The sequence below is a fragment of the Podarcis muralis genome, chromosome 5 (genome assembly GCF_964188315.1).
Source record: "Podarcis muralis chromosome 5, rPodMur119.hap1.1, whole genome shotgun sequence".
NCBI classification, from domain to species: domain Eukaryota; kingdom Metazoa; phylum Chordata; class Lepidosauria; order Squamata; family Lacertidae; genus Podarcis; species Podarcis muralis.
In genome coordinates, this window is record NC_135659.1 from 29,235,910 (window position 1) to 29,258,936 (window position 23,027).

Here is a 23,027-nt window from a genome sequence, read left to right on the forward strand (position 1 = left end):
AGCTAAGCACTTAGATAGGTTAACTGCCCAGAAACCACACTTATGACACCTTGGACTCCCTGACAGAAGAAAAGGAGGATATAAATGCAAAGGGATGGAATCTGTATTTTAAATAAAAGAATAAAGCAGGTAAAAAGAAGAAGCCAGCAGGTGTTCAGTTATCCAACAGCAGCTATGATGTAGCAGCAGTAAGTCAATGCTTACAACATTGGTTCAATAAGTTTATTCTCTTTTCTGACATCTCCATAGAAAATTATGGAAGGCCTCTTAGCTATCAGCCACACGCTCCTGGGCCCTTAAGAAGCTAGCCTTCTTTTGGGCCACACGGTCTTTCTTCTGGGCAAGGGACAACTTGGGACGGTTCCACCTGCAAACAAGAGATTGTGTTAGTGTTGCTGGTGCATTAAGCATAAGGCATGAGCCTTATGAACAGGTTTTTTTTTTTAAAGGAAAAACTTGAAATCAACCTACTATTTCAAAGTGCCACTCTACAGGCTACCATTGATTTTGTTTACCTTTTTAATCCATCACTGTGCCACTCAGGGCTATCTTATTTCACCGTGTAACATAGTCAGGTATTGAGAGGCAGTGACATTCTTCCCAGGAATGTCAGATCATTCTAAACATGCCTGTATGCTATAACTCCAACAGCAAGTATATGACATCAATACAGTCCATCCTCAGAAGGCAGGATTATTATAACTCAGCATCATATGTTTACAGCAGAGGACCTACCATGTCACTGCCTCCCCCTCCCCCAATTTCTAGAGTAATAAGTTCTGCAGTAGCTTAATTTTCCAACTATATTTAAGTCTACCTGATGTGAGTCTTAACATGGAAGGGAAGGGGAAAGTTTTCTTGTGCGGCTGCATAAAATAATTCAAATCACTTAAGTGCAGAGATGGGGAGCCCTTGTTTGCTTTGAGAACCAAAGATCACCTAACTGGGACTTTTGAAATTTAGCCAAATATTGCATGTGGCCCTAAAGCCACAGGTTGTTCACATGTATGATTGCCTCCCTCGAATACCCTTCAAGACCCTCAGGGAAAGATGGCCCCATTCTATCACTCAAGTGTTCACTGCTAGATTTGCTAATTTATACCAAATACAGACTGGCAAGTCCACCAGGAATACATCCAAGCTCTGTGAGATTTACACTCACCACTAACTAAACTAGGTAGGCAAATGAACATGGAGGGGACCCGTGAATGCTTTACAAGTGCCTGTGGGAGACTCCTAGAAGAGTAGGATACGAGGTGATTTAAAGGTTAAGATGACATTCCCAGAGCAAAAGGTGTTCTATTAACTTGAAAACTAAGCAACCACTGTCCTGTGAGACAATAACTTTCAACGAAGAATGGAAAACTCTGTGTTTGTCATACCAAAGAACACTAATAACCAATGCAGCCAAAGCTCCTCTGGCCTATGAAGAAGGCCAGAACAACCATAGGAACTAAGTGGAACTGCTGCTTTTCTCCTGCAACCAAATTAAGAGCAGCCCATGGAATACATGTTAAGTGATAATGAACTGAATGAATTGTTATCAGTTCTGTTCTACAGCTGCTCATATTCAAACTGCCAGTACTGCCATTTGTAAGATCCCTTTTTTGTTTTGATCTACATTAAGCAGAGCTCTTAAGGTCCATAAGCAGCACCCAGCTTGCAAAGGCAGAACTTCCTGCCGGGAACAAGCTCATGAAGGAGGCTGCAACACAGGAGGAGATTTAGCAGCTTGGATGCAACCCTCAAGCCTAAAACGATCTAGCCCAAGTTGTTAAAACACACAGGACTTAAACACTAAGCTTCCCAATAAGCCAAAATGTTTCTGAAAATGCAAATTCCTGCCACAAAACTTAAGAAATCTTCCCATCCTAGTATTCGCCAATTTTCAGTGTTAATGCATTTCAAAGTTTCAGTGGCACAGCACTTTCAGTAACAAATGTTTCTTTATGGCATATCATCTTGCAGGAGGAGAAAATGACCATCTCACCTCTTCTTTTTGACTTCCCTCTTGGGTTTCTTTTCGTGGACTGGATTTTCACGTATTCCAGCGTGGGCTTTTTTATACAGTTCTTCTATCTGAAATAAGGATTTTAGAAATCAGTTTTACATTTTGTACATGTTGACCAAAATTTGCTTGGCACTCCCGCCCCCGCGCTGTAATGTATTATAGGAAGTAATGTTTTAAAACTAACTCATATACAATGTCGTCATAACTACATATCCCAGAACTATTCTAGATAAGGACACAGAATGAACACACAAATCAATATGGAGTTCACGCGCATGACCTTTCTTCCAACATTTAAGTACGTATAAAACAGACCCACAATTAGAGGAACTTGGGGCAAATTCACATTTGGGAGAAGTGGGAGGCGGGAAACACCTGTGTATGAACATCCATCATATGCACAGCACTAGTTAGTTTTTACAATTTTCAGTACTCAAGCAGGCTGGGACTATTGACCACTGACCATTGAGTACCAACATCCCTCACAAGAAGCGGTCAGCCACTTTGCCACTTGAATATTTTGATTCCTTCACAGAAGCAAAATTAGCTTAGTCAGGCTCTAACTTCACACACACAAACAGAGATCTATGTGGTCCAGAGGTTTTCAGCCTCCTCCAAATCAACGGAGGGGGTGGGGACTAACATCTCCAACTAGGAAACTTGCATCTTACTTTCAACAATAAATTATGATTTTGCAAATGTGTGGACATCTGTTCTTCTGCCTAACCACTCTGAAGCAGCCAACCTAACAGTTTCTCGGTTACCAGCTCATGAACTTGGGCAAGCAAAATTTCCACAGGGGCTCTGGAGTTCCCAAGTACACCAAATGGCTTAATACTACAAATGCATTTCCTCTGAAGGGCAAATTATGCTAAAAATTTATCACAAACCAAAGTACTTGTGGTTTAAAGTAGCCTTGCATATCAGCAATTTTATCTGTAACTCACAACAAGAGTGCTGGTGCTGGATGAGTGGCCACCTGCAAGGCTGGATTTAAGACTCATTTCCTCATATCCAATTAGCAGTGCAAGAAAGAAGGAATTCATGCAGCTCTGACTGTTCACGTCCAACTGAATTCCCAGTGCTTTCTGCCCCCTGCTTCCCAATCCAAGGCTACTACTATCAAGATGCTCTCTCATCAAACAGGAACTCCAAAGGTCTGAGGAAGCTTTGAGCCTTTTAAACAGCAGAAAGGAAGACAATTTAGGAGTTAACCAGGGAATTTACAAGCAGTCAGGAAACTGGACACGTATTTGTGGTGGATTTACAAATGGAATGATAGGTCATTATTTAATAAGATGTTTTCAGGGATGTGCAAAGCTCATAACACAAAAATACTAGGCCTGAGATCTGAAAGATCCCAGATACTTGCTAGTATTTTCCCATAAAAGTGTCCATTGCCAGCAATATCAGTTTGACACAAGACACACTCCTAGTACTTGCTTTTTCAATCACTGTGAACATCAAGCATCTTACCATATCAGGCGTCACGTTGTTCTTTATATACTGGGAGAACTGTTTCTTGTAAGCATCTTCGTCTTCCTCCATCAAGTAACGCATGTAATCGGCAACATTCTGGCCCATGATGTGCTTGCGGTGGACCTCTGCGTTGAATTCTTTGCTCTCAGAGTCATAACCAGGGAAACGTTTGGTACTGTCAGACATGAATTGAGGACCCCTCGTTAACATTTGGGAGAAAGCATTTCTTAAGCAAAAATCAGTCAAGACCAGCCAGAAATTTCAGCCGCCATCAGTCCCGTCTTGAAACACTGAGCTCTCTCATACACATGCCAGGACCAACTACAACATGTTCAAGTCAGTGGGACATCATCACATAGCAGCCAGATTGAAGACAAGAAGTAAAAAAGGTGAATTATTAAGGAGGACTGTAATAAAGGGTTTTTTTGGTGGGGCAGCAGAAACGACAACCTGTTTTACTCTTCTGGGTATTGCTTGTACAATCTACTGCTGCTGTCAAAGTGATGAATGGTGGTAATTATCGTATGAGCCATATCTCTTGAGCGTCTGGTGTGTGGAAGACTGTGGTAGAGAGGAGGCGGCGAGTGAAGTCCGCAATGGGAATATCGTACCCAGGGCCAAGATGGTGCAAGCAGCATTAAGCACCACCACCACCAATGGCGAAAGTTAACTACAATGAAATTTAAATTTCAAAACAAAGACATCTCCATTTCTAGAGGAAGTGCCTGAACTATCAGTCGGGGGGGGGGGGGGAGGTTACCTGTGTGGAATGGAAAGACCACCATCCACAGCTCCTTTCAGAGCACCGAAAACTTTGTTCCCAGTGGTAGTGCGAGCAAGGCCTGCATCCAAATAGCACGTAAAGGCACCAGGTTGCCCATCCACGCTTTCTACATTATACTCATCACCCGTCACTTCAACTTGACCTTCGTAGATCTTATCAAGGCCAAATTTGTTCAGAAGCTGCAACGAACAAGGCAGACAAGTCTAAGTTCTTCTTCATATATCTACTGCACTGGAGACCAAAACAGGCTTTCGGTGAAACATTCCACATATCATGAGACAGAAAGACAGGCAGCTTGCAACCCACTCCAAGGGCCAGTTGTGACCAGAATGGTAAGCTATTAATTTTCAAGAAATTAACTCATGCACCAACCATCTTTTAGGAGTCAATCGTGTGCACAAGTGATTCTACAGAAGCAAGTTTTTGAGTCAGCAAAATGTTTTCCAGCCCATTTTCAGCATGGGATTTGCCATTTGGATAACACCCTGATGCGAGAATTCTAAGTTACTAAATGTAAGTTGAACTTGCCATACCTCTACCACATACAATGCAAGGAAATCTTTAAAGCCATGGCTGAAAGGTGGGAGAACATAACAAGAGCTACCGAGGAAGGAAAATAGAGCCTTGCAGTAAAGAAATTCCACTGATATAAGAATTCTGCGAAAGTAATTTTACTTTCATCAAGTACTAAGGAATAACTGGTGGACGATATGCTGAAATGACAGAAGCACAGACACACACCCCCCCCAAACCCAACGTTCTGCCATCTTCTCTAACCCAGCATTTATTTTTTGCCCAGTTCATTTTACAAGGTGCCGTCTTAATACATACAAAATCCCAGGTTTGTACTTGAGGACTAAAACAGAAACAGACTGGCTAAGTGCTGATGTGCATATCCCACCTCTTACAGACATACACTTTAAGCCAGTACTATAAAACCCTTAATTTCCATTATTTGTACATTGTGTGTCCCAATTTGTGTCAAATAAGCTGGTGCAGATGTTATTCTGATTTTTCAGAATAGATACATACCCTGCGGGCCAGCAGCAAGCCTGTGCAATAGGCAGCAGCGTAGTTGGTCAAGCCTACTTTCACTCCGTACTTTGGCAGCTCGTGAGCGTATGCGGCACAGACAATCATGTCGCCTTCAATTCTGGCATATGCGATCTGACAACAAAAGCAAGGTTAGTGGGCGACCTCCAACCAAACAGCTGCAATATTAATTCACCGCAGTCTTCCCTCTGTTTGAGAGGAGTGCCATCAAAGTCAGCAGTCCTGTAGTGCCAACCTTCCGTCATACCAGAGTGTACCCACAATGTCTGTAAACACTGTATATCTACCTAAGAAGCATGAGTGAGTAAAGCACATATCGGCGACAGCTAGATCTTTGTCAGAATAATAAAACCTTATAAAAGACACTGACCAAATCATTCTCTCCCTTCATCATCTGCTCAGTTCGCACCTTGCCCCCTACCGTTGATCTATTGATCCTGCTCCTCCTTTCCCATGCCCTCAGAGGGACATGTTGAGACTCTCTTGACTGTGAAGGACTACTGGTACTTTAAGCCACAGACAAAGGGAGAATACACATACACAGTAGCTACAATAGTCCTGCATTTTAGTTATCCAACTACAAAGAACGGTGATGGCAGAAATAAGGGCTGTTAGGCAAGTGCTGCTATAAGACCAGGACAGTTTGCCACACAGCTTCTCATCCAGGGCAGCTGGTTCCTCAGGACTGTATGGCACATGATTAACCTTTTCCAGGTCTTCCAAGGCATTCCAATATGAAAATTTAACAGGGGAAAGACTGCCAGTGATGATATACATATTTAGTCCTTTTTTCAGTTTTTGCACCCCAAATTACAAAGACTTTTGAACACTTGTCAAAAAGTAGGAGATGTGTAGACTAAAGAAACCTGTTTCATTCATAGCTTTGGAAATCAATAGTACTTCTGGAGATTTGCTTAGCACATGGCAATTTCCACGTAAAAGGGTCTACAACAGCAAACCATCAAATGCAACTTTGCCAAGTAGAATAGTAGCATTGCCACCCAATCCTACCCCACTCATCATTTCCACCCTCCACCTCTTTCCCCCTTTTCTTCCTAATGTAACACTAATGTCTCAACAAATGAAACTGATCTGTAGAAAATGTAACCTGAAAAAGAGACATCGCATACTTTTGTAAACCAAGAAATCTTTAATATTTTTTAAAAATGCAACTTTGCCAATGATACTGAAGTGAGTTTTTTTTTAAAAAAAAGCTGTCCAGCAGTCCTGTCTTCCAGATTCATGTAAATTAAGCATAAAATCTCTCTCTCTCTCTCACACACACACACACACACAATGAAAGATCTACAGCTTTGAAAACCACTGACATACACTTATCCAAGATCAGAAATTACACTCAAAATGGAATTCTGACAATTTCTGTGTCAGTCCTTACCAAATTCAGAAATGCAACACATGCAGTGTAAGTTTAAAACTGATTTTACACTAGTTTAAGTTATGGCTTCCTCAAAAGAACCATGGGAATTCTAGTTTGGGAAAGGCACTGAGAGTTATACTAGTGAATACTAGCCCTTTTGCAAAACTAAAATTCTCAGTGCTCACTTGTTGGTAGCCAAGCCAGTTAAATAGCTAAGAAATGTCTAAGCAATTTGTTCCCTGCTTCTTTTCCACATGATTCTCATAAGCAGGAAGGGTCAGGGGAAGATTTTTAGAAGAACTAATAGAACAGTTAAAAGAAAATGCCACAGAAAGATTTGTGAAAGAATAATTTCACCTTCACTCTCAGCATTTTCTACAGGCTGGTAGCTCTTTTGTTCCTAATGTAAGCATGCTGAACATTTTGAGATGCAACATGTATCTTTGCACAGAGAAGCACATCAGAAATTAAGTAGCAGAAAGCAGAGCTTCTTCAATAAGCTCCTTTGAGCCAAAAAGTAAATGTGGATATGAAGTAACATATATACCTGGCAAAGAATTCCAGGGGATGAAAAAATGTTTTGAGATGGTAACATAAAGGGCCTATTTTGCTTATTTTAAAGATTTCTTCTTAGAAAAAAACATTCAAGACACTTCCTCAAATTTATCCATTACCAAGTCTTGCTTTCCTACAAAAGGAAGTATTGTCACAGGATATGGCCTATTCTAGAGTTTAGAATAGTTTCTTCCCAAGAACTACCTTAGAAAAATACGAAGTTCTTCTCTTCCTTTATAAAGGCTTATGCACATGTTACATAGGCATTTAAATGAAGGAAATTTGTGAAATGCAAAGCAGCTCTCTGCAGTACAATCAAGGACAGAAAGGAGACCTTACCTGGCAAATGATATCTCTGTTGGTGACACGTACAATCATCCTATATTTAGGGGTGTTGTACTTGTTTTTATCTTGAATCACCAAACGTTTACGAGCATAGTAATCAGTCTTTCCCTCTGAAACAGAAAGGTGACAGATTGGAATGTATTTAGAAACTGCAGGTTCAAGGCCACATCCATCTAATTTATTGAAAGCTTGCCAAGAAATAAAACATACCTCTCCTTCTTCGGAATTTGACTTGATACCTCTTGAAGTAGGCCTTATTCTTGACAACTTTCACGAACCCCTTGAATAAATGCGACACAGAAACATTAATGTAAAAAATGTTTGCATAACAATCTTACAGGTGAAGATAGCAGGAACTTAAGTCAACAAGGAGAAAAATGGAAATGTGTTTGGAAAGTAAACACACAGCCTAAAAACACATATTATAAACTTAAGACTTCTTTATGGCTGTGATGCAGAGGAAAGCAAAGTCTTCAAACTTGCTCAGTAGCAAAGTGCTTAGCACCCATTAATGACACCTTCATCTTCAATTATAAAACGCTTACTGTTTTAATATAACATGCCATTGAAAGTTTCAAAGCTTTCCAGAATCCAGTAACTACAATTGGACTACATAAAGCATTTATGGCAATGATGGGGAAAATATAGTAAATACTATGTTTGAAAGTAGCAAGTAGCAAGGTGTTTGGATGGCAATGTGGAAATTAAGTCTTCACAAAACTGAAGGATTTATGCTGACCATCCACTAGAGGGGAGAAGACGTTAATAAAACTAGCCCACCAACGCCTTGCCTTACTTCAAACAGCCATCACACCTTGGCATCATTACATTTTCCTATAGGCAACAACGAGACAGGCCCACAGGCCCTTCCCACAAGCCCAGGATTGGTATGGCAGCTAAAGCTCTAGAACCTGCCTTTCGTCAAGTTACACACATGCGGCAAATCCAGCTTTGCCAGTGACACGTATTTGACAAAGTCGGGATGGAACTGATGTACTGTAGATGTTTACACGCGGTGAGACATGTGGCTCTTCCAAGACAGTCTTTAAACGTGACCAAAGGGGGCATCGCCTGACCTCCCCGGACACAACACAGCGCAAAGCTTCCAGAAACGAGGGACGCTGCTTTACGCGAGACCTGCGATTCGAGACTCTCCCCTCCAATTCCCCGCAACGCCTTTAGACGGCGTGGGTCTTGATCCGCAAGTTATCCATCACGCTTCCTCCCCACCCCCGCTTCCCGATCGCGCAGCTATCGTGAAGACAGGCCCGGAGTCATGTGTGCACGCCTTGGGGGGGGGGGGCTGCATTCAGACACGCAAGGCCCGAACCTTTCGCCACTGCTGCGCTCAAGGGCCGGAAGATTTTGGGAGGCAGGAGGAGAAAATGCAACCAAGTCGGAGAGCGGGGGAAAGAGGCGCTGTGCGGGCGGGACCGAAGAAGGGGAATGCAAACGGAACCAAAACGGGGGGACCCGAGGCGGGGGGGACCCAAAGAAACCGACCCGGGGAGGCGTGTTTGGGGGGAGCACCAGCCGCGGCCCTTCTACTGCCAGCGTCTTAAAGGCGGCTGGTTGCAGCCATTAGGCCACGCTGGAACTCGCTTCCGCAGCCGGGCCTGCCAGCTGCGCTATCCGAATCCATCCGGCCGGCAGCGGGCGAGGAAGCGGGCAGCCGGGGTTCCAGAAAGCGGAGCCGACTCTCCCCTTCCCATCCTGGCCCATTTGGTGCCGGTACTGACCATGGTTCTCGGTTCTGTCCGCTCTCGCTTAGGCCGGGGGCCGCGCAGCGAAACGTCCGCAAGCCGTAGCGCTGGGGGAAAAGGCCGAGCTCAGCGCGCAGGCGTTACACGTCACCTGGCCGACAAGGCAGAGAGAGATTCCCCTACCCGCCCGCAAAAGGAGGGAGCGCTGCCCCCTGGAGGCTTGGAGGGGAAGTGCTCTCATCCTCCTCCCCACCGCCCGCGGCTCGCTCTCGCGTCCCTTTTTCTGCGCCGCCAGCGATGACGCCAATCCATGTCGTCGGAGCTCATGGTGTCCTCCGCCGCTCTGAGTGTGATGGCAACGCGCTTAGTAGAAAGCCGGCGGGTGCGCCACCTAGTGGCGCCTCGGTGCTAAGCGGCTTTTGCTCATAGATTTCAACGCGGATTCTTCATACCAAGGACTGGGATCATGTGGTCCTCCAGACGCTGCTGGACTCCCTTCAGCCCCAGCAGGCTTAGCCAATACTCAGGGGTGGTTGGGAGTTGTAGTTCAGAAGCATTCAGAGACCTGTAGGGCCGGCAGCTGTATGCAATTTGCATTTTTTTAAAAATTGGCATTTGAGAACCACATCGTCTCTCATTAATGCTCACTCCCCCTGTGGGAGCCCTGCTGAGAGTGGGAATTATATTCAGGAGAATGTGTTTGTAAAGTTCAGCCCATTTCACAGAGAGGATGATTGGTTGGCCTTTAGGGACCTTCCTCCAAACGACCATAATGAAAGAACTGCCCCCTTTTTAATGGGGTCCCTTGATCAAAACTGGGAATATGTGTCCCATTGTGCTGCTGGAAGAAGCAGAGAATAACTTCCAGCAGCAAGAATGTGTCCTACTCTTTTGCTGCAGAAAATGTCTAAAAGGACTTTCTTAAAAAGGGAGGAAAAATACACCAGTATCTTACTCTTTGATTAAAGGAAGCCATATGTGGTTATCCCATTTTATAGTCATAACAACCCTGTGAGGTTGGTTGAGGTAGATTTTTACCCAAGGAAGGCTGCTTCCTCTCAATGAGTTTATGACTGAGGATGAATGGATCTTCTCTGGCCAAGGCCAATACTGCACTATTCCATAACAGAACCACTCTCAGTTGTTTCCCCACCTGTCAAATGTTAGTTTGTATGCTTTTAGAGACAGTGATCTGTTGAGGGAGGAGGGTTTTTTAAAATCTTATTTCAATTATGTTGATAATAAAGCAAATATACAACACACAAAAATATACTACAATATAAAATAAATATACAATATACAAACAGTGTGAAACAGTACAAAAACAGAAATCGAATCCTGTGGTCTCCTGATTAATTTTTAAAAGTATATTTTATACATTTGATTCATTTGTCATTTTCACTGGAATTATGAAGCCTGAGCCCATAATTTCAGAAAGTTCACTGCTGGTGTAGTGCTGCTTAATCCAGTTTGAGCTGGGCAGGATTCCTATGCTCAGCACCAATCCAACTCACTAGTAAATTTCAAGCAACGTGAAATGAGGAAACAGCTAGAGTCTCTCCCCTATAGACAGCAGTAATTGTGACGTGCCCATGAATCAAAATGTCCATCACAATAGTACAATACACCCACCATTCATAACACTGCAAGTTTTATACTACAACCAGTTGTGAAGCTATTTCAGTGCTGTACATCCACCAGACATGATACTCTGCCCGTGCCCCATTCAGGATGTTGAATCTATACTGTAGTTTGTCACACTGCCACATCCATGTTACACTTACAAGCTGAATAAGGTAAAGGCAAAGGACTCCTGGATGGTTAAGTCCAGGCAAAGGCAACTATGGAGTGCGGCACTCATCTCACTTTTCAAACCAAGGGAGCCAGCGTTTGTCCGCAGACAGCTTTCCAGGGTCACGTGGCCATCATGACTAAACCACTTCTGGTGCAACAGGACACTGTGACGGAAGCCAGAGCGCATGGAAACCTTTACCTTTCTGCCATAGTGGTACCTATTTATCTACTCACACTTGAACTGCTAGGTTGGCAGAAGCTAGGACAGAGCAACGGGAGCTCAACCCATCGCGCAGATTTGACCCATTGACTTTCCGATCAGCAAGCTGAAAAGGAAATAGCTTCCCTGCTTAGTGTAGTCCTTTGTTGTTTAGAAATACTTCAGGAGTTGGCACGTATATGTCAACCTCCTGCCCAAGCAGATATCCTGTTCAAAAGTCCAAGTCAAAATTTATAAGCGTGTTCAGTAGAAAGATAGCAATTTTGCAAAGGAAAGATGCAGGGCTACAGGATTAACAAGCAGAACTGATGGGAGTAGCCTACTAACAAGGATGCCGCAAAAGGAATCTAAGTACTGTATTCCTCCTCTCATCTCTCTCCTTTGTAGAACGTTCCACCACACAAACTGTTACATGGACTATTATTAAGATGGTCTGAGCAGAAAGACTGAGACCACAGCAGAGTCCCAATTCTTCTGCGGAGGAACTTGTCACATAAACATTCTCCATGTAAGCCTACTAACCAGAAAGAGGTTTCTACAGATCCTCTTTGACCTTCCTGTAAACCCAGTTTATAAAAGGGCAAGCAAAAATGATCAGGCAGCTGGAACAAAGCCTCTGTGAGGAAAAGTTACTACATTTTGGGCTTATTTTTTTGTTGTTCAGAAAAACATGGACACATAATGGAGGTGTACAAGATAACCGTATGTATGTAGTGGAGAAAGCAGATAAGGGAGAAATCCCCTCTCAAAGTGCTAAACCCCAGGGACCCTTAAGTGAAACTGAATGTTGGGAGATTCAGGTCAGACAAAATACACTACTTCTTTATACAGCACATAGAATTTGCTCCCACAAAAGGCAGTAATGGCCACCAACTTGGACAGTTTTGAAAGAGGACAGATTCAATTATCAGTGGCTACAAGAGCCTAGGAGACTCACCGCTCTGGTATTGCCTACTATAATAGTTTAAAACAGTGCTGTTTTGCTCTCCTGTGCAAGCAAAGCAAGGGAGGCTACCACATAACAATGGTATTACGTTGATCACCTCAAGGGAGATGAAGTTGTAAATCATTATCACAGGGAAAATGTAATACAATCAAGACAACATTCCAGTAGGAATGTCCTCTGGAGATAGGCCCATTCAATCAAGAGTCTAAATTTAATTATAGTCTTTCAAAGACTGTACCAAGGCCGAAATATGGTTTGAAGCTTTTGGGTAGAAAGCCAAATAAACACAGGGCTTCAGGGACCTTGGTTCTGCCGCTCCAATTCTATGCTGATTACAGTTCTGTCGTAGGATGCTGAAGTCGTCCTTTGCCCAAAAAATCACTTTGCTACCTGAACATCTGAACTCTCAACACAGAACCCAGAGCCTGACTCTGTTTCCCCTCCTGCTTTTCTTTCACTGCCTCTGCCTTCCTGCCTCTCTGGACCCCCACTAGCTGAAGCAGTGGTCCTTACTCCAGCTGCTCAAAAGCTTTTCTCAGCTTTCTGTCAATGTTCCCTCCTCACCCAGGAATTTCAAGACTCTGATCCTAAACCTCCAACGCTTTGTGGGATATCTTCGGGAGAAGAAAAGGCTAAGAGGTATACTCTATGTGTGTCTAAAGGTAAAGGGACCCCTGACCATTAGGTCCAGTCGTGACCGACTCTGGGGTTGCGGCGCTCATCTCGCTTTATTGGCCGAGGGAGCAGGCGTACAGCTTCCGGGTCATGTGGCCAGCATGACTAAGCCGCTTCTGGCGAACCAGAGCAGCGCACGGAAACGCCGTTTACTTTCCGCTGGAGCGGTACCTATTTATTTACTTGCACTGGTGTGCTTTTGAACTGCTAGGCTGGCAGGAGCAGGGACCGAGCAACGGGAGCTCACCCCGGCCCGGGGATTCGAACTGCCGACCTTCTGATCGGCAAGTCCTACGCTCTGTGGTTTAACCCACAGCACCACCCGCGTCCTTATGTGTGTCTACTCATAAGTAAATTTCACTGAATTCCCACTCTCAAGTAAATATCAATCGTATTATCTTTAAACACCTATTATCCTGTAATCTGTTAGACCTCCCCAACCAATGCTATGCTGAACAGAGCAGGAGACAGGATTATTTCATATAGGAGGAATCCCGCCAAGTCACTAGCTCCTCCTCTTCTGAGGGTGGGAGTGAGTTATCTATATAAGTCCTAAAGCCCCTTTTCCGGGGTGTGTCATTTAACATTGAGAAATGCTCGTTTCTTCTACTGTGGATACTATCTCCAGGCGCAGGAGTTTCAAGGCGGTAGTAAGCACAAAAGTATTTTTTATAAGCTTTATGCATTAAAGTCCTTAAAATGAAACGGAGGGGTTTTTTGCTGCCCTAATGTGATAGTTGGTTGTAGTCAACCAAGTTCTACTCAAAGCCAATGAACTTAAATTAATTATGTTTGCTAAGTCCAGTATTAAAGGTTCTGTGAGAGGGCAACAAATAACCTACTTAAAGTGATTACTTCAGAATTACTTCCTAGTGAAAGTTTAGAACCAAACTGCTTTGAGGGTTTGTTTGTTTACAATCAAACAGTAACTATATAAATTTTATGAAATAAGTAGTTACACACTTACATGGTTGGGTTTTATTTTCTTTCGTAAATATGGTTCTGTATAATATTGTTTTATTGGTTATCAAACAGTTTAGGGCCTGTTCTGATACTGTTCTTGCTAGGAGTGATGCTTTGTGTAGTAGTATAAATGACATATTCAAATAAGTTGTACTCAGCGTATGCTCATTGAAATCAATGAACATGGCTAAGTTAGGTCCATTAATTTTAGTAGGTCTACACTGGGTAAAACTTAGTTGAATACTTAGTTGAATACCACGTTTCATTTCGTTTCGCTACTGGCATTGAAGCTAGGTCAACTAATTTATATAGCTCAGTTCTCTGATGAATTGAGCATCACTAAGTCCTTCTTAAATAAAAAGGCTGACTTGTGCTTTGGCCTTTTTAAACTGTGTCGGGGCGGTTATTGTTTTGGTTTGTTATTATGCTATGTATTTTTGTATTTTTATATTGTACACTGCCCCGTGATCTTCAGATGAAGAGTGGTATAGAAATTTAATAATAATAATAATAATAGAGGCTAGTTTATATTGCTGACGTATACCTCGGGCAACGAGGTAATGGCTCCAGATTGTTTCACAGTAACTTGAGTGGAAGTACCGTATTAAAAGATTCTTGACATGAAGCTGTATTCTGTAGCAAAAAAAGGTATATTATATATGAATTTGTGTTGTTGGGGCTGTCATTACACTCAAGAAGTTTAGCCATTTAACGATCTGGCTTTTAACCCAAACACTAATTAAACAATTAGAACTTTCAGTTTAACCAATCAAAGCTACTTCCCATGTTGGAAGGAAAGGCTACCTTTAATGTTTTCATTTTCTTATGGTAACATACCAAAAGCAAAATAGTTAAAAAACTTAAATATGCATGCCTTTAATTAGAGCTGCCACGTTTTATCAACCTCTCTGTTCCTGAGTCTTTAAATGCATTTAACATTAGCAGGTGAGGCTTACTCCCTTGTCTGTTCAGGATTCGTGCCTTGTTTATGTGGCTGGAACTTTAGTTCCTACATTTTTTGGACTAGGGGGAGGTTGAGGTGTTGTTTATTTGTTAATTAGTGGGCATGAGTATTGCTTTATTATTTGAGTATATATATTTTTAAAGAAATGGATGTTAAGTGATATGAAATATTAATGGATTATATGATTTCTCCCCCTTTCCCTGTATGGTAATGCATATTGTAATATATATGACTGTAAGTTGCTTGTAGACTTTTGGGTGACAAGTGACTAATTAAAGTCTAATAAATGGGGAAATAATAATAAATGAATTGTGAGTGTTGCTACCTGGTTTGGTAATAGGTTGGGCCCAACAAAACAGCGATCTCCTGACTTGGGACAGGGGTGAAACCAGGCTTTATTTCACCTGGATCAAAGACCAAGTTTTGCATTCCAAACACATTTGTGTACACACACACACAAACAGGCTGGGAGTCTCAATGGTGCCCCTCTAGAGGCTAGGGAAGAGGGGAGGGCTTTGGGAAATCTGTCAAAGAGGACCATTGAACTGCTTGCGTGTGGTGTCTGTGAAAAAGGGCGAGTGAAAGTATGGTTTTATGCAGGGTTGATTCTAATTAGGGTTGATTTTGGCAATTTCTCATTAAAAAGCTCAAAAACTATTTTGTTGTTGAGATTTTGCAAAGAAAGCGGAAGTGTCCCTGTTTTCCAGGGGCAGCCCCGGATTTTCAGAAGCCATTCTGGTTTCTGGTTTGATCCTGGAATGTCCTGCTTTTCCTTAGGATGCCCCTGTTTTCATTGAAGAAATGTTGGAGGGTATGGTAGGATGCCCCTATTTTCATTGGAGAAATGTTGGAGGGCATGGAGTTATCTGATCCCCGAACCGTCTCAAGGCAATCCTGTATACGGAAGCTTTTTTAATGTTTAATATTTTATTATGGGGGCGGTATACAAATTTGAAGAAGAAGAGGAAGAAGCAAAGGAAGGAGGAGGAAGGAAGGAAGGAGCAGAGGAAGAAGAAGTATGGTTAGGAAGAACCTATGTGTTATGACAACACAGTTTCCATCATAGATCTTGTTTTCTCCTAAGGAGACAGTGCCCTTCCCCCCGCCGGGAGAAAGCTGAGAATCAAGTTAGCATTCAAGGCAGCCAAACCACGCGCGAGAAAAGCTGTCCGGCTGCTGGATGCCGCGCAGCCCGCATTATTTCCTCGGCCGGGAAGGCAGCCCCGCCGAGAGGCCGGCCTTCCTCCCAAGCCAACCCGCGGGGCGTTGCAGCCCGGCTGCCCGGCGGCGTCCCTTTCCCCGCCGGTCGCCCTCTCGTCCAGCCTCGAGTCGCCTGCCCCGACGGCGGAGGGGGGCGCGTGCGCCTGCGCGCGGGTCTCTCCCAGGGACGTGGCCCGCTTTCTCGAGGCTGGAGCTGCTGGAGAAAGGGTGGAGAGAGAAGGAGGGAGGGAAGGAAGGAAGGAAGGGGGAAAGAGAGGACGAAGAAAGGCGGGACGCCGTCCGGGCGGGGAGCTCCGAGGCAGCAGCAGCAGCAGCAAGCGGCGGCGGCGGCTCCGGGCCGGGCTGGCTGCCCAGGAAACTGATGTTCTCGCCTCCTCTCCCCGGCAAAGGCTTCCAAGGTGAGCGAGCGGCGCCCCTCCTGGCCCCCATCGCCCCTTTGCACCCGGGGGAGAAGGAGGAGACCCCATGGGATGATCCCACCCATCCACCACCCCGGGGGAAAGGGTGCCGGGGTTGGGGAGCCCGGTGGCCTTGGAGAGGGCCAGAGCGCACGGAGCCCCCTCGCCGCGCTGCGCCCTGGAGACGCGAATGACAGGAAGGTGTGGACGCCTCTCTCTCTCTCTCCCTCTCTCTCTCTCTCCCCCTTTCTTTCTTTCTTTAATTCTTTCTCTGTCTCCTCGGGCCTGTTGTGGCCTTGCAAAGAGGGCTGCCCTGCATGCACCCCCGTCCCCGCGTCTTTCATGCGTCTTGCAAAAGGAATCGCAACAGATCAACATCGGAGAGCGCGCTGCTTGCGCCGATGCGGGATTTCGTCGGGGTTTCCTCCTCCTCCTCCTTTCCACCCACCGGATTTCCTCTCTGTGGCGGGGGAACGACCCCTGTGTTGTGTGTGCCTGTGGTTAGTCTTTGTGGCAACGTCCCTTCTTGGCTCTCCCAGGCTGAGCACCAAGCTCCAAGTGAAGGGACCTGATCCGGCTTTATCAGACAGGGCATGATCCCTCAGAGATGCGACCGGGTTTTTCCTTACAGATGCTCAGCCGTCAGCAAGAGTGCCCCTGAGTAGGGCAAAGCGCTTTCTGCTTAAACACAGAAAGGTTGCACTCGCAGATGGCGTGACACAAAGCGTCAGCCTTCTAGCTCACTTGTTGAGGATTGATTTCAACCCATGGGATGCATGTATGAGAAGGGGGATATATAGTGGATGAAACTCCCCCCCCCCCCCGCCCCGCACCTAAGAACTGAGTGGCTCCCTCAGTCCGCACTAGGTCCAGGAGGGGCCTCCACAATCCCATCCCAACCACATTTGGCAAAGAATAATTTTTCTTGTCCTGCGTGTAATTCTCGGTCAGAGGTGGAGGTGTTTTAAGTCAGATGTGCCCATTTTGGACATCCTTTTATGGCAGCGCCAAGCTACATACATGCACACACGATGGCATGCATTTTAAGATCTCTGCGTTCTCTCCTGCAAAACAGTTGGTTGAGATGGGGAGGAGGGAAGAGCCCCAAAGGAGCTCAGGCGTGGAGTTAGTTCCTTAGAGAAGCTTAAGTATGTCTGAGACACTGTTTTGGAAAAAATAAGCTCTAGGCCTCTGGTCCTTTTGACTGGGCTTGGTTGCACCACTCATTACGGAGACTGGTATGTTTTCCCTGTTTAAGGCTTGAAACCATTTTCCCTGAGCTGCTTTTTCCCTTCCCTTTGCCCAGCTATGGTATCCCATAGGACGCTCTGGGATAACAGCAAGGTTTTATTACTGATACTGCTCATTCTCATAAGAAGATTCCATTACCCTGCAGTGGAAGAAGAGAGATTCTGTTGATATGTGTGGATCTTGCCTGGGGGAGTGAATTACCCAAGACATCTAGTTTGAGCCCAGTGGCCTTTACAAGGGGTAACATGTTGATTTCAGCTGGCTTGCAAGCACCTAACAGAATCAAACTGAAACACAAGTTTCTACATGAACCATGTTAACTGATGCTTATCTCTTGCTTAAATGACAGTAGAATGAATTGAGGTGGTCCTTAAGAAGATGCTAGATATTTATTTAAAAGTGACTGATCCTCTTGCATCCCCGAGGCATTGGAAATATTGATCCGTCTGTTTAAACTTTCATGAGTCTCTGCTTGCTAGTTCAAAACAAGATTTTGTCCATTATAAATACTCATGTACCAAACATTCTTCTGCCGAGTTGCAATTTGGACAGACATTAGCTTCAGATTGACTAATTCTAAACCAGAAGGCTTGCATAAGAGTGATGAGCTTGCATAAGGATATTGTCATTTTTCCACAGAATCATAACCCACTTCCTGTAAAAAAAAAGTGTTTTTAAAAAATCCCTGTCAAGTCAGCTATTTGTATACTCGGCATGCTGAGGTTCAGTCCAGGATAGTTTTCCGGGAAGTTCAGTTTGCTTTTGGAAAGAGTTTATGTTTCCTCGAAAATTCACCTCGGAAGATACTGTGATGAAACTTTTGAGAGAATAAATGACGTTTAAAGCAGAGGTGCATGGTCAGATCTGCGAGGGTTGCTCAGACCAATGATGGAGTCTTGGGTGAAAGTGCATCATTCAGCATAGCCAAAAACTATGCACTTCTGAATCTAAGGACAGCGTGTATTCCCCTCCCTATTCCCACTCTTGATTTGCCTGTGGGGCTTAGCTGATCCGCAAAGATGTGGGAAAAGCTGCAGACAATGGGTGTTTGGAATTCCCCCATGGAGTAGCGAGTGGAGTGGGAGGAGGCCGAAATCTTACTTTGTGCAGGCGTCTTTGTAGGGAGGAGAAAGCTGACCTTGAGGGGAAAACAAAAGCTTGCTACAGTTGGAACAACGATGTTTGTTTCCTGAGTTAAAAAGAGAGGGGGGGGGGGCTATCCTCTTAGGATATCCAACTTACGGTAAATACTCTGGGAGATAGGCTGAAGGCCAAGCCACACGTTACAGTTGGTTTATTATATCACTGGTCTCCTTTTGTCTGTACTAAATATAGTTGGATTGGGCAAAGGGGGGGCGTGGGGGGTGGAACTTATTTGATTCCCCAAGTGGTGCCAGGGTGGAGATGTTTAACACTTTCCCTTGCACAATTTTCCCATTCTATTTTTTTTAATAATCATATTTATTAGTTTTCCAACAAATTAAACACAACACTACAAAAAACCAAAAAAGAAAAAAAACATACAATAATAATAACAAAAAAGGAAAAAAAACTACAAAACACTAACCTACAACTAACAAAACAAAACAAAAACCATTTAAAACACAGTCCAATTTCAATATTTTATCCTCCTTTCACTAATTTCCATGACCTCCTCACACCTCCCTTTTTGTATTCCACTTCTATTGATTGTTTCAGCAATTCCTTTCCATCTTCCTCTATTTTCTATCCTATAATTGTCTTAACACATTCTAACCTTATTTTTCCCTTTAATGCTCTAATGATCTATTTAAACTTAATTCCTTATAACATTTCTACTAAAGCCATATAACTTCATTCCAGCATTTTTCTAACATTCATTAATTTTACAGTATTTCTGTAAATAGTCTTTAAACTTTTTCCAGTCTTCTTCCACCGACTCTTCTCCCTGGTCTCGGATTCTGCCAGTCATTTCCGCCAATACAATTTTCCCATTCTAAATTGCTTCTCTCACGCTGCTATCTGCTCCACAGGTAAGTATACAAGTGCCTGTATCACGGCTGCATTCCCTCCCTTCCCCTCCCTCTCTCCCTCCCTTCCCCTCCCTCTCTCCCTCCCTTCCCCTCCCTCTCTCCCTCCCTTCCCCTCCCTCTCTCCCTCCCTCCCCTTGCAAATCAGCAGACAGTATTTTTGGGGAAGGGTTATTTAAATTGAGGGAGGTAACCTTCCTCCTCCCGCTGCATTTTTTCACTGCTGCTTTACTGATCAAATCAGCGTCTTCTTTCCCTGCATGCAGATGTATTTAGTTAAAAACAAACAAACACCAGGAGATCAATCAAAGATTTCCCAGCATAGCATGCAATTTGTCCCTAAAGCAGCTCAGCACTTGTTACCTTCCTGCGGCAGGCTACTACTGTATAGCCTAGTTTGAGATTAAGATTTACTTACATTTTGACACTATTTTTTAGTTTTTCTGATGGTTGCTGGGATTTTGAGCAAGGCCAGAGAAGCTCACATCAATGTGGGGGAGTGGCTGTCAGGTGCATATTGAAAAGTCACGGGGTATTGTGCGTTTTCCCCCTTGACTCCCATTTCCTCACCTTCTCCCCATTGTTTGATGCTGAGGTCTGGTGTTTTGTGGTTAAAGGGAAATTACATGGTTTTTCCAGCAGATGGCTGATAAGAAGTGTATAGAAAGGCCGGGCTTGTATTCAGGAGGTGATGAAGACTAGAGGAAGACTAAGAATAGGCAATTGGTGCATGGTTTTCTAGGATTTTGTGTTTTTAATGTGGACAGTTGACTTTACCCCAACATAAATTCCCTTTTCTTCATTTTACAAATAGGTGACACGCTTAAGATTCTCATTTGCCCTCCAGTTTTTCAAGCTCCTGCATACTGCTAACTGCATTTAAACAAAATCTCTTCAGGAAATAAAATCTGTAAGGACCAGGTGCTAGGGCTAGGGTTAAGCTAACACTAGTGGGTTGTGGGAAGAAATAACAGGGGTAGAATCTCACTCTTTTAACAGCTGCATTTTCCCCTCTGAAAGGAAGGGAGGGAGACCTGCCATTAGCAGTAAAGTATTGAGATAGCTTGAAAGTAAATGCAATTAAACCCAATTGGACCTCTTTCCAAATAAATGTGGTGAGGGCTGTGTGTATCTCTTAGGTCTGTCTCCTAAGGCTGATTTCCACATTTTTTTCTTTTTTGTACCAGTGTAAAGGTAAAGGTAAAGGGACCCCTGACCATTAGGTCCAGTCGTGGCCAACTCTGGGGTTGCGGCGCTCATCTCGCTTTATTGGCCGAGGGAGCTGGCGTACAGCTTCCGGGTCATGTGGCCAGCATGACGGAAATGCCGTTTACCTTCCCGCCAGAGCGGTACCTATTTATCTACTTGCACTTGACGTGCTTTCAAACTGCTAGGTTGGCAGGAGCAGGGACTGAACAACGGGAGCTCACCCCGTCACGAGGATTCGAACCGCCGACCTTCTGATCGGCAAGTCCTAGGCTCTGTGGTTTAACCCACAGCGCCACCCGTGTCCCTTTGTACCAGTGTACAAAACATTTAATATATACACCCATAAACTGTAGCATGCATGAGGTAAATGTGTATATATCCCATTGGGGCAGGACTGAGGAAACCCAAAAAGCAGTTGCTCCTTGTTGCTGGGGGAAACTGCAATCTGCTGATATATAATGGGCAGTGCGGCCTTAATTTTTACTAGCTGATCCCCATGTAAAACAACCTTGAAGCACACAGTTCTGTAGGTTTGGAGATTTGTAGAAGGTGATGAAAGATAAGATCTACTTTAATGTAAGATGAGCATAGGGTTAGCATAAGATTAGCATCTGTTACTCCTCTAAATTGTTTTTCCATTCTTGTGTCCTGATCCTAAACTTGCTATGTAAATAGAATGGATGTTTCACTGCTACCGATAGAATTTTCATGGAAATATGATTAGCATCCTATCACACAAGCTGGGTTATAAACAATCAAAAACTGTCCTCTACTGAACTTTTAAGACTAGAAACATTTTTTAAAAATATTGGCTGTCAGCTCTTACTGTCAAAGTTATTCCTGGTGTTTAATCGGAATCTCCTTTCCTTTAACTTGAAGCCCTTGATTTGATTCCTACCCTCCAGAGCAGGAGAAAACAAGCTTGCTCCATCTTCCAGGTGACAGCCCTGTAGATGTTTGAAGATGGCTATCCTATCTTCTCTCAGTCTTCTCTTTTCCAGGCTAAACACCCCTACTCCCTCAACTGTTCCACTTAAGGCTTGGTTTCCAGACCCTTGATCATCTTGAGTGCTCTCCTCTGCACACGTTCCAGCTTGTCAATATCCTTCTTAAATTGTGGCGCCCAGAACTGGACAGAGTACTCTAGCTGTGGTCCGACCAAGGCAGGATAGAACATTACTATGATTTCCATTGATCTGGGCACTAGACTTCTGTTGATGCAGCCTAGAATAGCATTAGCTTTTTTTGCTCCAGCATCACACTGTTGATTTGTGTTAAGCTTGTGGTCCACTAAGACCCCTAGATCCTTTTCTCATGTGCTACTGGCAAGCCAGCTATCTCCCATCTTATATTTGTGCAGCTGGTTATTCCTGCCTAGGTGTGTAGAACCTTAACATTTGTCCCGATTGAAATTATTTTGTTAGTTTGGGCCCAGTTCTCCTATCTCTTAAGGTCATATTGAATTCTGATTCTGTCTTCTGTGGCATTAGCTACCCCTCCCAGTTTGGTGTGATCTGCAAATTTGATGAGCATCCCCTCAATTCCTTCGCCCAAGTCATTTATAAAGATGTTGAACAATAACGGGCCCAGGGCAGAACCACCCCACTTCTCACTTTGTTCCAGGATGATAAGAAACCATTAGCGAGCACTCTTTGTTAGAGAGCCAGTGTGTTGTAGTGGTTAAGAGCGGTAGATTTGTAATCTGGGGAACTGGGTTTGCGTCCCCACTCCTCCACATGCAGCTGCTGGGTGACCTTGGGCCAGTCACACTTCTGTAAAGTCTCTCAGCCCCACTCATCTCACAGAGTGTTTGTTGTGGGGGAGGAAGGGAAAGGAGAATGTTAGCCGCTTTGAGACTCCTTCGGGTAGTGATAAAGCGGGATATCAAATCCAAACTCTTCTTCTTCTTCTTTGGGTTCGGTCAGTCAACCAGCTACAAACCCACCTAACAGTTACCTTGTCCAGCCCACGTTTTACCAGCTTTTTCACAAGAATAACAAGGGAGACTTTGTTAGAAGCCTTACTGAAATTGAGATCCACAACATTCCCCTGATCCACCAAGCTTGTAA

General features: G+C 44.0%; 2 protein-coding genes and 1 non-coding gene across 6 annotated transcripts in view; 1 reads left to right on the top strand and 2 right to left on the bottom strand.

Moving 5' to 3' along the window:
• Positions 1-208: 208 nt before the first annotated feature.
• On the bottom strand, positions 209-9,502 carry RPL5 (ribosomal protein L5). The gene is made up of 8 exons (XM_028732778.2): positions 9,345-9,502; positions 7,816-7,885; positions 7,600-7,715; positions 5,307-5,441; positions 4,251-4,453; positions 3,488-3,665; positions 1,991-2,079; positions 209-367 (listed from the first exon to the last, which is right to left on the bottom strand). The coding sequence occupies exons 1-8, from the start codon at positions 9,345-9,347 to the stop codon at positions 268-270; spliced, it is 894 nt and encodes a 297-aa protein (XP_028588611.1). The 5' UTR covers positions 9,348-9,502; the 3' UTR covers positions 209-267.
• On the bottom strand, positions 3,755-3,850 carry LOC114600018 (small nucleolar RNA SNORD21). The gene has a single exon (XR_003707427.2). It is a non-coding gene; the product is annotated as a small nucleolar RNA SNORD21 (small nucleolar RNA).
• A 6,570-nt stretch (positions 9,503-16,072) lies between the features above and the next one.
• Positions 16,073-23,027, top strand: part of EVI5 (ecotropic viral integration site 5) — a 71,024-nt gene continuing 64,069 nt past the window's right edge. For 3 of the 4 annotated variants that reach the window (XM_028732770.2, XM_028732771.2, XM_028732772.2), the window contains exon 1: positions 16,670-16,690. The gene's annotated coding sequence lies outside the window, so the exon portion shown is untranslated. Of the gene's footprint in view, positions 16,490-16,669; positions 16,691-23,027 lie in introns of those variants that run through there. The other variant, XM_028732773.2, reaches the window with a different exon arrangement.